Raw genomic sequence first — 16,183 nt, 5'->3', positions numbered from 1 at the left:
CAGGTTATGTCGATATAGAACTCATTTTACTATGGATATAGATAATTTTGTACCTGTTTCCTCCAGTATCTTCACAAGGTCCTTTGCTGTTGTTCTGGGATTGATTTGACTTTTTGCACCAAAGCATGTTCATCTCTAGGAGATAGAACGCGTCACCTTCCTGAGTGGAATGACGGCTGCGTGGTCCCATGGTGTTTACACTCGCGTACTATTGTTTGTACAGATGAACTTGGTATCTTCAGGCATTTGGAAATTGCTCCCAAGGATGAACCAGACTTGTGGAGGTCTACAATTGTTTTTCTGGGGTCTTGGCTGATTTCTTTTGATTTTCCCATGATGTCAAGCAAAGAGGCACTGAGTTTGAAGGTAGACCTTGAAATACATCCACAGGTACACCTCCAATTGACTCAAATTATGTCAAGTAGCCTATCAGTAGTTTCTAAAGCCATGAGATCCTGTGCCTTTTCCAAGCTGTTTAAAGGCACAGTAAACTTAGTGTATGTAAACTTCTGACCAACTGGAATTGTGATACAGTGAGTTATAAGTGAAATAATCTGTCTGTTAACAATTTTTGGAAAAATGACTTGTTTCATGCACAAAGTAGATGTCCTAACTAAAGTTTGTTTAACAAGAAATTTGTGGACTGGTTGAAAAACAAATTTGAATGACTCCAACCTAAGTGTATGTAAACTTCCGACTTCAACTGTACATGATGGTGACAGGAGTGTTTTTAGGTTGTTGTGTGTCGGCCTAGAGTACGTATGCCGTAGGTCTGGAGTGGTGCTGAAATAGCTAGCAGGTTGGTAGAGTCATCGTTATGACCAATAATCTGGCCTCAAGGCAGATCTCAGTAGGAGGCATATGTGGACCTTCAGAAAGTATTCGCAACCCTTGACTTTTTCCACAAATGGATCAAATTGAGATTTTGTGGCACTGTCCTACACACAATACCACATAATGTCAAAGTGGAATTATGTTTTTAGAATGTTTACAAATTCATAAAAAATGAAAAGTTGAAATGTCTTGAGTCAAAAAGGATTCAACCCCTTTGTTATGGAATGCCTAAATAAGTTCAGGAGTAAAAAGTTGCTTAACAAGTCACATAATAAGTTACATGGACTCACTCTGTGTGCAGTACAAGTGGTTAACATGATTTTTGAATAACTACTTCATCTCTGTACCCCACACATACAATTGTCTGTAAGGTCCCTTAGTCAAGCAGTGAATTTCAAACACAGATTCAACCACAAAGACCAATGCAATTCTAATGCTTCGCAAAGAAGGGTACCTATTGGTAGATGGGATAACATTTTAAAAAGCAGACACTGAATATCCCTTTTAGCATGGTGAAGCTATTAATTACACTTTGGATGGTGTATCAATACACCCAGTCACTACAAAGATACAGGCATCCCTCCTAACTCTGTTGCTGGAGAGGAAGGAAACCGATCAGGGATTTCATGAGGCCTTTGGTGACATTGAAACAGTTTACTGGCTGTGATAGGATAAAACTAAGGATGGATCAGCAACATTGTAGTTACTCCACTTAAAACGGCTTGAAAAACTAAGGCAAGACTTCAAAATGGTTGTCTGACAATGATCAACAACCAACTTGACAGAGCTTGAATATTTTTTTAAAGAATAATGTGCAAATATTGAACAATCCAGGTGTGCAAAGCCCTTAGAGACTTACCCTGAAAGACTCACAGCTGTAATCACTGACAAGATGATTCTAACATGTATTGACTCAGGGGTGTGACAACTTATGTAAATGATATATTTCTGAATTAAATTTTCAGTAAATTTACTAAAACTTCTAAAAAAATATATTCACTTTGTCATTATGGGGTATTGTGTGTAGATGGGTGGGGAACATGTTTTTTCAGGTTTTTAACACAACGAAATGTGGAATAAGTCAAGGAGTATGAATACTGAAGGCACTGTATACTGTGTTAGGCTGTGAGGTCTATGGTTAGTTACATTTTTTACTAACTAAATATATACAGTAATTAATACATAACTAAATATACACATTAATACATAAATACATATATACTGTAACGGTTGTCGTCGTCTGATGAGGAAGAATCGGACCAAAGCGCAGCATGGTAAGTGTTCATGACTTTTATTAAACTGAACACTGAAACAAAAATAACAAAGTGAAAAACGAAACCGAAACAGTCCTGTCAGGTGCAGAACACTAAACAGAAAACAACTACCCACAAAACATAGGTGGGAAAAAGCTACCTAAGTATGGATCCCAATCAGAGACAACGATAGTCAGCTGTCCCTGATTGAGAACCATACCCAGCTAAAACAAAGAAATACAAAACATAGAAAAAATAACATAGAATGCCCACCCCAAATCACTCCCTGACCAAACCAAAATAGAGACATAAAAATCTCTCTAAGGTCAGGGCATGACAGTAGGTGCGGACTCTGGCCGCAAAACCTGAACCTATAGGGGAGGGTCTGGGTGGGCATTTCTCTGTGGTGGCGGCTCTGGTGCGGGACGACGACCCCGCTCCACCTCTGACTTGGCCCACTTTGGTGGCGCCTCTAGTGCGAGGACCCTCGCCGCCGACCACGGACTGGGGAACCTCGTAGTGGGCCCCGGACTGGGGACCATCGTTGCGGGTCCCGCACTGGGCACCCTCGTTGCGGGCCCCGGACTGGGCACCCTCGTTGCGGGCCCCGGACTGGGCACCCTCATTGGAGGCTCCGGACTGGAGGGCGTCGCTGGAGGCTCCGGACTGGAGGGCGACTCTGGAGGCTCCGGACTGGAGGACGACTCTGGAGGCTCCGGACTGGAGACTGTCGCTGGAGGGATGAGACGCAGAGACAGCCTGGTGCGTGGGGCTGCCACAGGGCCCACCAGAATGGGGAGACCTACAGGAGGCCTGGTCCCTAGAGGAGGCACAGGATGAACCGGGCTGTGGGGGAGCACTGGAGCTCTGGTGCACAGCCTTGGCACCACTCCTCCAGCCTGAATGCCCACTTTAGCCCGACCCCTCCAGGGTGCAGGCACAGGTCGAACCGGGCTGTGGGGGAGCATTGGAGATCTGGTGCTTACCACTCGCACCTCTCCACTTGGCTCAATGCCCACTTTAGCCCGGCACGGGCGGAGCGCAGGCATATAGGACAAACTGAACAGTCCCAGCGCACCGGAGATACAGTGCGCAGAGCCAGCGCAGGATACCCTGGGTCGAAACGGCGCACCGGAGACCAAGTGCGCTGAGCTTCCACAATCCACCCTGGCTGGATGCCCACTCTCGCATGGCACCTGCGAAGGGCTGGCATATAGCGCATCGGGTTATGAGCGCGCCCTGGAAACACTGTGCGCTTTACCGTATAACACGGTGCCTGACCAGTACCACGCTGCTTCCGGTAAGCACGGGGAGTTGGCTCAGGTCTATAACCTGACTCCGCCCAAAATATTTGGGGGGCTGCCTCTCGTGCCTGCTTCGCTCACTTGCCTCAAATCTCCGCCTCTCAGCTTTAGCTGCCTCCAGTTCCTTTTTCGGGCGGCGATATTCCCCAGCCTGTCTCCAGGGTCCCTTTTCCGTCCAGTATCTCCTCCCATGTCCAGGAGTCCTGAACCCTATGCTCCTCCATACCACGCTGCTTGGTCCTTTGGTGGTGGGTAGTTCTGTAACGGTTGTCGTCGTCTGATGAGGAAGAATCGGACCAAAGCGCAGCATGGTAAGTGTTCATGACTTTTATTAAACTGAACACTGAAACAAAAATAACAAAGTGAAAAACGAAACCGAAACAGTCCTGTCAGGTGCAGAACACTAAACAGAAAACAACTACCCACAAAACATAGGTGGGAAAAAGCTACCTAAGTATGGTTCCCAATCAGAGACAACGATAGTCAGCTGTCCCTGATTGAGAACCATACCCAGCTAAAACAAAGAAATACAAAACATAGAAAAAATAACATAGAATGCCCATAGAATGTGACATATACAGTAATTAATACATGAATACATATATACAGTAATTAATACATAACTACATATATACAGTAATAAATACTTCACTAAACATATACACAAATACATACATAACTAAATATATACAGTAATTAATACATAACTAAATATATACAGTAATTAATACATAAATACATATATACAGTAATTAATACATAGATACATATATACAGTAATTAATACATAACTACATATATACAGTAATTAATACATCAATAAATATATACAGTAATTAATACATGAAAACATATATACAGTAATTAATACATAACTACATATATACAGTAATAAATACTTCACTAAACATATACATGAATACATACATAACTAAATATATACAGTAATTAATACATAACTAAATATATACAGTAATTAATACATAAATACATATACACAGTAATTAATACATAACTAAATATATACAGTAATTAATACATAACTAAATATATACAGTAATTAATACATAAATACATATATACAGTAATTAATACATAAATAAATATATACAGTAATTAATACATAACTAAATATATACAGTAATTAATACATAACTAAATATATACAGTAATTAATACATAGATACATATATACAGTAATTAATACATAGATACATATATACAGTAATTAATACATCAATAAATATATACAGTAATTAATACATGAATACATATATACAGTAATTAATACATAACTACATATATACAGTAATAAATACTTCACTAAACATATACATGAATACATACATAACTAAATATATACAGTAATTAATACATAACTAAATATATACAGTAATTAATACATAAATACATATACACAGTAATTAATACATAACTAAATATATACAGTAATTAATACATAACTAAATATATACAGTAATTAATACATAACTAAATATATTAGTAATCAAAACATAATGACTATATATTTAGTTATGTATTAATTACTGTATATATTTAGTTATGTATTAATTACTGTATATATTTAGTTAGTACATAACGAAATATATACAGTAATAAAAGTGTAACTAAACATAGAACAGCCTCAATTCGTCTGGACATGGACAAGGTGTCGAATGCGTTCCACAGGGATGCTGGCCCATGTTGATGCCAATGCTTCCCATAGTTGTGTCAAGTTGGCTTGATGTCCTTTGGGTGGTGGGCCATTCTTGATACACATGGAAAACTGGCACCTTCTAATACCCTGTTCAAAAGCACTGAAATCTTTTGTCTTGCCCAATGACCCTCTGAATGGCACACATACATAATCCATCCATCAATCAATCAAATGTATTTATACATTCCTTTTTACAAAGCATATGTCACAAAGTGCTTATACAGAACTCCAGCCTAAAACCCCAAACAGCAAGCAATGCAGAAGCACGGTGGCTAGGAAAAACTCCCTTGAAAGGCAGGAACCTAGGAAGAAACCTAGAGAGGAACCAGGCTCTGAGGGGTGGCCAGTCCTCTTCTGGCTGTGCTGGGTGGAGATTATAAGAGTACATGGCCATTAAGGCCAGATCGTTCTTCAAGATGTTCAAACGTTCATAGATGACCGGCAGGGTGAAATAATAATCACAGTGGTTGTAGATGGTGCAACAGGTCAGCACCTCAGGAGTAAATGTCAGTTGGCTTTTCATAGGCGAGCATTCAGAGGTCGAAACAGCAGGTGTGGTAGAGAGGGAGACAGAGAGGGAAGGAGGGAGAGGGAGAGGGAGAGGGAGAGAGAGAGAGAGAGCGAGAGAGAGAGAGAGAGAGAGAGAGAGAGAGGGAGACAGAGAGGGAAGGAGGGAGAGAGATAGAGAGAGAGGGAGAGAGAGAGAGGGTTGAAAACAGAAGGTCTGGGACAAGGTCCGGTGAACAGGCCAGGCCAGGGTTCCATAGCCGTAGAACAGTTGAAACTGGAGCAGCAGCACGAAAAGGTAGAAAGTCCGTTGAACAATCCATGTTTCAAGGCTTAAAAATCCTTCTTTAAATTGTCTCCTCCCCTTCATCTACACTGATTGAAGTGGATTTAACAAGTGACATTAATGAGGGATCATGGCTTTCAACTGGATTCACCTGGTCAGTCTATCTCATGGATAGAGCAGTTATTCCTCATGTGTTGTACCCTCAGTGTCTACAGTAATAAATACGTAACTATACAGTAAATAGAGACATTTTGAGTTCCTAAAGACATGTTCTCCTTTTTATTGAAAGCTTGCATCAGTATTTAATAGCCTGCAGTCTGGTGTATAACTCTGTTGATAGATGAAGACTACTCACTTACGTTGCAAGTGTTAGCTGGTGTGCCTGTGTGCGCCTGCAAAACATGTGTGCCTACAGTGGCTTGTTAAAGTATTCACCCCCCTTGGCATTTTTCCTATTTCATTGCCTTACAACCTGGAATTCAAATTTACTTTTTGGGTGTTTGTATCATTTGATTTACACAACATGCCTACCACGTTGAAGATGCTAAATATTTTTGTAGAGACACCTTTTGCAGCAATTACAGCTGCAAGTCTCTTGGGCTATGTTTATATAAGCTTGGCACATCTAGCAACTGGGATTTTTGCAAATTCTTCAAGTCAAAACTGCTCCAGCTACTTCAAGTTGGATGGGTTCCGAAAGTGTACAGCAATCTTTAAGTCATACCACAGATTCTCAATTGGATTGAGGTCTGGGCTTTGACTAGGCCATTCCAAGACTTTTAAATGTTTCCCCATAAACCACTTGAGTGTTGCTTTAGCAGTATGCTTAGGATCATTGTCCTGCTGGAAGGTGAACCTCTTTCCCAGACTCAAATCTCTGGAAGACTGAAACAGGTTTCCCTCAAGAATTTCCCTGTATTTAGCGCCATCCATCATTACTTCAATCGGACCAGTTTCCCAGTTTCTGCCGATGAAAAACATCCCCACAGTTGATGCTGCCACCACCATGCTTCACTGTGGGGATGGTGTTCTCGGGGTGATGTGAGGTGTTGGGTTTGCGCCAGACATAGCGTTTATCTTGATGGCCAAAAAGCTCAGTTTCAGTCTCATCTGACCAGAGTACCTTCTTCCATATGTTTGGGGAGTCTCCCACATGCCTTTTGGTGAACACTTTAAGCAATGGCTTTTTTTCTGGCCACTCTTCTGTAAAGCCCAGCCCTTTGGAGTATACAGCTTAAAGTGGTCCTATGGACAGATACTCCAATCTCCGCTGTGGAGCTTTGCAGCTCCTTCAGGGTTATCTTTGGTCTCTTTGTTGCCTCTCTGATTAATGCCCTCCTTGCCCGGTCCATGAGTTTTGGTGGGTGGCCCTCTTTTGGCAGGTTTGTTGTGGTGCCATATTCTTTACATTTTTTAATAATGGATTTAATGGTGCTCCGGGGGATGTTCAAAGTTCCGGATCTTATTTAGGGTTTCATAGCAAAGGGGGTGAATACATTTGCACGCACCACTTTCCGTTTTTTCATTTTTTAGAATTTCATTGTTATTTTTTTCATTTCACTTCACCAATTTTGACTATTCTGTGTATGTCCATTACATGAAATCCAAATAAAAATGTATTTAAATTACATGTTGTAATGCATCAAAATAGGAACAAGATGTGGATGTAGATGTATGTAGATGTGAGTGTGTGTGTGTGTGTGTGTGTGTGTGTGTGTGTGTGTGTGTGTGTGTGTGTGTGTGTGTGTGTGTGTGTGTGTGTGTGTGTGTGTGTGTGTGTGTGTGTGCATGCGTTTGAATGTGTATGTGGTGCGTGCGATTGAGGTGAGGAGAGTCATAACATCAGACACAGACCTGGCACCCCAATTACTCTTTCATTCCTGATGTGATGCGAGGGCGTCGTATAACACTTACCTTCATGGCATCCAGCGCCAGCCGCAAATTGCTCTTGTCAGCCGCATCGTGAGTGTGTTTCACTAATTCCTGTAATTGGATCAAAACAAAACACAGTGCTTTTTTATGCTCTCTGTTTTCACCAGCTAGCTAATTACCCACACAGAGCCCTGAGAGAAGTAGGAAAAATAGAGATGACAGGTAGGCATTAGGCCATCTCTCTCTGCCTGACACTTCAACTACAGCTCAAAATTATAGACAAACAGTGTCAACCAAGGTTCTACCATGTTAGAAATGAGCTGTGCTTATCAAGGGATGTTGTTTCATTTGGACTGCGACTTCAGGGCTAGAAAAACAAACAAGGACAAACACAAACGAAGCGATCGTTGATTTCTATTTTCATGTCACACACACAGACGAGTTACTGTTGCTGTGCACAATCACACACATACTGTACACCCACTTCTATACAAACACACACACACACACATACACACATACATACACACACACCTGGAAAGTAAATCCCAACCAACATCATAATCCTAGATATGAAATAAAAAGGTGGGATACGACGAAAGAAACCAGTAATAAAATAAAATAAATTGCTGTGTGTGTGTGTGCATTCGTGCGTGAATTCCTGCGTTCTCTGTATGTATATGCTTATCTTGCGTGTATCTTGTGTGTGGGCTGAAATTGCTTTCCTGTAGCTGGCGAGTAAACAAGACATCTAAGCCGTTTGTCTGTGTTGTGGAGGATAAGGAAGGTTACCATGCATATCCTTCACACACACACACATCCCAGCCCAGCCCAGATAAATGGCTTCCTTCCCCTCTCCTTCCCCTCGCCCCAGATCCCTCGCCCCCAATCCCCTCACCCCAGTCCTCCCGCCCCAGCCCCCTCACTCCAGCTCCCTCGCCCCCAGCCACCTCGCACCAGCCCCCTCACCCCAGCTCCCTCGCCCCCCAGCCCCTTTGCCCCAGCCCCCTCCCGCTGGGCCGTATGTGTCTGCCTAGAACACCTCAAATCCCAGCTATCACTCAAGCTGAACCTGGAAATTATTATCACAAGCAATGCGACAGGACCCTATTTTTCATTCTCTGCTCCTAACACACACCTACACAGTGAGCCCATGGGAGAGGTGGGGAGGGGGTAGCAAGAGAGGGAGAAAGAGAGAGAGAGAGAGAGAGAGAGAGAGAGAGCGAGAGAGAGAAAAGGAGAGAGAGAGAGCGATGACCAGATAGTACAGTCTTATTGATGGCTTCCAGTTATAGTGAGTTCGGAATAAATAGAGAAATGGGAAGAAAGGAAAGAGTGATAGAGAGACAGAAAAAGAAAGAGGGTTCTGACACGACTGGCATATTGATGGATTCTGGTTATAGTGAGTTGGGGACTGGTGGGGGCCACTATGAAATAATTACAGAGGGAACAGAGAGAAAGACCTACCTGCCCTCCATCCTCCTTACCTCTCATCCCTGATCTAAGCACTCACCTCCACTCTTTCCTCCCACCTCTTCCTCCCCTCCCTCCCTCACTTCCCTCTCTCACTCCCTTCCTCCCACTACCCCGGGAGCGTGTTCCCTCCATTGGAGTGGATCGGGGATTGGCACAGGCCAGGCCAGGTCCCCAGGGTCCACATGCAGCCCTTCTAGCCTGAAACAAACAGACAAACAGACACACACACACACACACACAGCCCTGACAGACAGACAGCTCTGACTGGCTCTCTCTTACGCAACAGTGCCTCCTGTCCTATGGAGTGGAATGGATTGCACCGACAGGGAGGAAGGGAGAGAAAGAGAAGACGGCTCGGAGCTGACCGCCAGTCACACGTCAACCCCCTAGGAGCGTACACAACCACACACACCTTTCCACCTTGCCCCTGACTGCTAACATGTCCGCCCATGCAGTGGTGGCCTAGGAATAACGTTAGAGCTGCAGGAGTCAGGACCAGAGGGCTGCCTGACTGACTGATTGCAGTAATGCCTTATCAGGGTATTCACACACACTACTTTTCTCTCTATCCCTCTTCTTATCTCTTTCAGGCACTCTCTTGCTTATTCTTTTTCCTCCATTATATTTTTGCTGAATGACTACGACAGTCAGAAAGTCTTGAAGGAGTTCCCACATATGCTGAGCACTTGTTGGCTGCTTTTCCTTCACTCCGTAGTCCAACTCATCCCAAACCATCTAAATTGAGTTGAGGTCAGGTGATTGTGAAGGCCAGGTTATCTGACGCAGCACTCCATCACTCTCCTTCTTGGTCAAATAGCCCTTAAACAGCCTGGAGATGTTTTGGGTCATTGTCCTGTCAAAAAACAAATGATACTCCCACTAAGCGCAAACCAGATGGGATGGCGTATCACTGCAGAATGCTGTGGTAGCGATGCTGGTTAAGTGTGCCTTGAAAACAAGAAAAATCAAGGACAGTGTCATCAGCAAAGCACCCTCACACCATCACACCTCCTCCTCCATGCTTCATGGTGGGAACCACACATGCGGAGATCACCAATTCACCTACTCTAAGTCTCACAAAAACAGCGGTTGGAACCAAAAATCTCAAATTTGGACTCATCAGACCAATAGACAGATTTCCACCGGTGAAGGTCCATTGCTTGTGTTTCTTGGCCCAAGCAAGGCTCTTCTTCTTATCGGTGTCCTTTCTTAGTGGTTTCTTTGCAGCAATTCGACCATGAAGGCCTGATTCACGCAGTCTCTGAACAGTTGATGTTGAGATGTGTCTGTTACTTGAACTCTGTGAAGCATTTACTTGGGCTGCAATCTGAGGTTCATTTAACTCTAATGAACTGCAGCAGAAGTACCTCTGGGTCTTCCTTTCCTGTGGCGGTCCTCATGAGAGACATTTCATCATAGCACTTGATGGTTTTTGCAACTATAGTTGAAGAAACTTTCAAAGTTCTTGACATTTTCCGCATTCACTGACCTTCACGTCTTAAAGTAATGATGGACCGTCATTTCGCTTTTCTTATTTCATTTTATCTTCTGTATCCCGCCTCTACCTTGTCACAACACAACTGACTGGCATCAAACGCATTAAGAAGGAGAGAAATTCCACAAATTAACAAGGCACTCATGTTAATTGAAATGCATTCCAGGTGACTACCTCATGAAGCTGGTTGAGAGAATGCCAAGCGTGTGCAAAGCTGTCATCAAGGCAAAGGGTGGCTATTTTGAAGAATCTCAAATATAAAATATATTTAGATTTGTTCAACACTTTTTTGGGGGTTACTACATGAATTCATATGTGTTATTTCATAGTTTTGATATCTTCACTATTATTCTACAATGTAGAAAAAAGTAAAAAAAAATAAAGAAAAACCCTGGAATGAGTCAGTGTGTCCAAACTTTTGACTGGTACTGTACATCCAGAGGCGTCCAGGACTAGTGTATGATTTAAACATGGCTTTATCCCTGGTACTGAGGTAACAGTTGAATGTAAGTCATTCTCAGCTCTCTGAAGATAAGATGATCTTACCTGTAGAAGAAGATGATACTTGAGTACCCGCTGCATAGGGACCACTAGCAGATCCCTCAGTGTAAACTTTCCATAGTTGGCTCTCTTTGCACATTCCTGGCAAACACATTAAATAAATCATACCGCATGGTATTTGAACTGTCACTGCAATATAACACAAAACATATTAATTTAGAGAAAAAAAATATAGTACTTATTAATTGAAAGAAAAATAATAATAATTGCAGTTGGTGTGCCATGGCCTGTAATACCTATAGTAAACACTAGATGGCTGTATCTGACCACTGATTTAGACTGATGCAGACTTTACCTCCAGCTTCATTCGGATGTCCTCTCTGTGTTTGCAGATGTCATCCAAAGCAACGATGGCCGTTTCTACATGGCTACAGTATTTCCCATATATTAGCAATCTGGAAAAGATATCAGTATATTAAAGTCAGTATTGTTGAGGTGAAATAAATTGAGAGAGAGAGAGACTTGGGCTTGGGCCATGACTTGGGCCCTGACAGTGAATCTCAGTAAGACTAAAATAATGGTCCCTAACCCTAACCCTACCTCGGCCTAAACATCAGCGCCACAGGTAACTTCCACAAGGCTGTAAATGATCTAAGAGACAAGGCAAGAAGGGTTATTCTATGCCATCAAAAGGAACATAAAAGTCATTAGGATAAAACTTTAATAAGCTATCGAACCCATTGCCCTCTATGGTTGTGGGGTCTGGGGTCCACTCACCAACCAAGAATTCAAACAGTCAATTGAGACTCTGCTTGCAGAATTATACTGCTATTATTACTGCTTGCAAAAATATACTTTGTGTATAATGCAAAACTCCAAACAATGCATGCAGAGGAGAATTACAACTATACCTACTAGTTATCCAAATCCAGAAAAGAGCTGTTAAATTCTACAACCACCTAAAAGGAAGCAATGCCCACACATTCCACCACAAAGCCATCACCTACAGAGAGAAGAGTCCCCTCAGCCAGCTGGTTCTGAGGCTCTGTTCACAAACACGAACAGACCCCACAGATCCCCGGGACAGAAACACATTTAGACCCAACCAAATTATGAGAAAGCAAAAAGATAACTATACACTGGAAAGAATCAACCAAAAAACAGAGCAAACTGGAAAGCTATCTGGCCCTAAACAGAGAGTACACGGTAGCAGAATACCTGACCACTGTGACTGACCCTCAATTAAGAAAATCATTGACTATATACAGAGAGGCCGGCATAGGCAGACCGGCTAGGTGCTCACTGATGAGGTGGAAACTGAGCAATACTTCCTAACCTCCTGCCAAATGTATGACCACATTAGAGACACATATTTCCCACAGGTCACACAGACCCACAAAGAATTTGAAAACAACTCAAACATTGATAAACTCCCATATCTGTTAGGCGAAATAACTCAGTGTGCAATCACAGCAGCAAGATGTGTGGCCCGTTGCCATGAGAAAAGGGCAACCAGTGGAGCACCAACAGCCTATATTTATTTGTTTATGTATTTCCCCTTTCATACTTCAACTACTTGCACATTGTTACAACACTGTACACAGCCAATAATATAACATTTTAAATGTCTATGTCTTTGAAACTTTTGTGGGTCTATTGTTTACTAATGTTCCCTTGTGTATTTCATTTTTGGTTATTGTGTATTTCATTTGTAAACATATGTTTCCCATGCCAATAAAGAGAGCGAAAGAGAGAGAGAGAGAACCAGGAACGAAGAACAAGAGATCGAAAGATCGAAAGAACAAGAGATTGAGAGAACGAGACAGAAAACCCAGGCTGGTTCAATCAACGCTGTTTCTTTCAACACGGAAAACTGGGAATTTCGTATTTTTTTTCATGTAACTTTTACACAAATTCAATGTGATTTTTTTGTTGTTGTTGATTTCACGTTGAATTCATGATTTTACAACCAAATGTAAATCAGAAATAGACGATGAACTGACGTCTGTGCCCAGTGGGATGGTTCTGTGGCATTGTACCTCTCTTTGTAGTGGATGAAGATCTGGTAGATGTTCTGAGCACTTTTATGGCGGACAGAGTCTTGGATCTCCACCATGAGACTCTTGTGAACCTTAACCAGGTCCTGAAACACAACAACAGTCCATGACAAACAAACACTGAAAACCCATAGGGCTTGGGACAACAGGTATTAGCTGATATTTTGGAGAAGGGTAACTGTGAAATGTGTTGGCTTTTTTACTACTCAACATAGCAAGTTAAATCCACCGACTGTAAGTCAATCTGGAATAAGAGCATCTGCTAAATGACTAAAATGTCACTGCAATCTCTATCTGTACCATTTACATGTGGATGGTTGGGGTTTCTGTCCTGTAACTTACCGGAATGTTGACAAACACTTTCTTCATCTCCTCTGAGGACAGGAATGTCGTAAGAGGTGCCATAAAATACTGGATGTGAAAAACAGAGCGTAAGAAAAATAGTTGGTTCCACTTAAACAGGAGAGGTAGGTAAAGCAGTTGCTGCCTGTTTACGGGAACTATTTGGGTCAGCCAAATAATGACTTGTTGCACTACACAAGTGATTTATCAGAACAATCTTAATCTTAAATAGTGTCTGCCTACATAAGGGACGGTTTTCATAAGGTCATGAACGCAATGGTTAGTGAACGAAGAGGATTGTGAGAATACAGTATGAAGGGGGGGGGGGGGGTATTTGGTTGTAGCACCTTACCTTCTCTATGGAGTCCAGAGTCTCTGTGTACTTCTCCTCAGTCTGCTTGATCTCTGTCAGACAGCAGCTCCTGATGTCTGTCTCTACCTGCTTCTGTAACGAGCACGCACGCACGCACGCACACACACACACACACACACACACACACACACACACACACACACACACACACACACACACACACACACACACACACACACACACACACAGCTGTCAAAGCAGAGCCTTAAAGCTAGAATCCATACCTGCTACATCCATTTTTTTTGACTTATGATATGATGATAAGTATGATATATACCTATTGCTTCTTGAACAATATAACTTATAAATGCCTCATGAGCTTAGTTTAACTGTCGTACCGCATCAGAACCCAAAATATAAGCTTGGTTTACTTGAGTTGAGTTATTCATTGAAAGTGGTGTGGGTGGAAAAACACATGTCAACAAATCTATGTACCCAAATAACAAGTGTGCAGTCTGTCACGCCATGGCCATAGAGAGGCTTTTATTCTCTATTTTGGTTAGGCCAGGGTGTGACTAGGGTGGGCATTCTAGTTTCTTTATCCCTATGTTTTCTATTTCTTTGTGTTTGGCCGGGTGTGATTCTCAATCAGAGGCAGCTGTCTATCGTTGTCTCTGTTTGAGAACAATACTTAGGAAGCCCTTTTTCCACCTGTCTTTGTGGGAAGTTGACTTTGTTTAGGGCACTATAGCGGCACGGTTTGGTGTCGTATTGTTTTTGTCTGCGTCATTTAAATAAAGAATATGTAAGCTCACCACGCTGCACCTTGGTCCTCCTCCTTCAACAGCCGTACAGTCAACATACAGATGTATTTTCCCAAGGACGCGGAGTTAAATAGGGAAACAACTTGAGCTCAAGTCAATTTAAGATCTATATAAATGAATTGGACAAAAAGCTTGAGCAATCAACTGTCCCCGGTCTCAGTCTCAAAGACACAGGAATAAAATGCCTCCTGTACGCAAATGATCTGGTACTGCTGTCACCGACAAAATAGGAGCTACAGCAACAACTAGATAATCTGCAACAGTTCTGTCAGACTTGGGCAAAGACACACATTATGTTACGGCAGAAAAGGTCTAGATGTCAGGGAAGCTTTTCTACTGGGCTCGATTCATATAGAACACACACCTACACAAACTTGGGACAAAGAAATAGCTCCACAGGGGACTTCAAGCTGGCCGTGGATGAACTGAAAGTCAAATCAAGGAGGGCTTTCTATGCCATTCAAATATATATTAAATTAGACACACCAATTTGGATCTGGCTCAAAGTATTCGAATCAATAATATAACCAATTGCACTTTATGGCAGTGAAGTGTGGAGTCTGCTTACCAAGCAAGAATTTGATAAATGAGACAAACACCCAATTGAAACTCTGCATGTGGAGTTCTGTAAGAGTCTCGGAGTATAGAGGACAACTCCAAACAACACCTGCAGAGCAGAATCAGGCCAATTCCCTCTTCTGATTAATATCCAAAAAAGAGCCACCAAATGTTAGAGTCATTTAAAAACAAGTGACCCCCAAGAGTCCCCTCAGCCAGCTACCAACCCAACAAAGCCCCAGGACAACACCCAGAAAATCTGGCCCAACTAAAGTATCACTAAGCAAAAATAAAAATATATCACAGACAGAAAGACCACACAGAAAATCTAAAAGTCAACTTCAATGCTATTTGGTTGTAAAACGAGAGTAATATTCTCACTACTTCATTATTGGCCTCATTCATTTCTTACTGTGTTCTCATGTTAATTGATATTACTCATGGAGTATTATTAGGGAGAGAAGCAGTGAGAAGTAGAGAGAGAGAGAGAGAGAGAGAACTCCATACACATTGACTCAGTACTGGAACTCCCTGTATAGCCATGTTATTTTTACTCATGATTGTTATTCGTTATCACTGTGTATTTATTCCTTGTGTCACTATTTTTATATTTACTCTGCATTGTTGGAAAAAGACCCTTAAGTAAGCATCTCACTGTTAGTCCACACCTGTTGTTTACAAAGCATGTGGCAAAAACAATTTGACTTGATTTGAACTAACCAGAGGAGGACGGACGGCTTCAGCCTTCATCAGATCTTCATAGATCTCTCCTCCATCTTCATCATCATAGACACAGTCATAAAGATCCTCCTCGTCCTCCACACCTTTCTCACTGTCACACACA

At 42.1% G+C, this 16,183-nt stretch overlaps 1 protein-coding gene across 2 annotated transcripts in view; it reads right to left on the bottom strand.

The window, feature by feature from the left end:
* vav3a (vav guanine nucleotide exchange factor 3a) overlaps window positions 1-16,183 on the bottom strand; it is a 123,074-nt gene that overhangs the window by 48,386 nt on the left and 58,505 nt on the right. For both annotated transcript variants that reach the window (XM_036935164.2, XM_036935166.2), the window contains exons 5-11: window positions 16,060-16,171; window positions 13,997-14,089; window positions 13,645-13,713; window positions 13,285-13,388; window positions 11,601-11,700; window positions 11,291-11,386; window positions 7,816-7,884 (exon numbers count right to left, since the gene is read on the bottom strand). In XM_036935164.2, the coding sequence (XP_036791059.1) occupies window positions 7,816-7,884; window positions 11,291-11,386; window positions 11,601-11,700; window positions 13,285-13,388; window positions 13,645-13,713; window positions 13,997-14,089; window positions 16,060-16,171 (643 nt within the window). The remainder of the gene's footprint in view (window positions 1-7,815; window positions 7,885-11,290; window positions 11,387-11,600; window positions 11,701-13,284; window positions 13,389-13,644; window positions 13,714-13,996; window positions 14,090-16,059; window positions 16,172-16,183) is intronic.

This window comes from Oncorhynchus mykiss, chromosome 11 (assembly GCF_057628025.1).
Source record: "Oncorhynchus mykiss isolate SJ-2025 chromosome 11, ASM5762802v1, whole genome shotgun sequence".
NCBI lineage: Eukaryota > Metazoa > Chordata > Actinopteri > Salmoniformes > Salmonidae > Oncorhynchus > Oncorhynchus mykiss.
The sequence above is the reverse complement of the archived record's forward strand: the minus strand, read 5'-3'. Positions and strand labels throughout refer to the sequence as shown.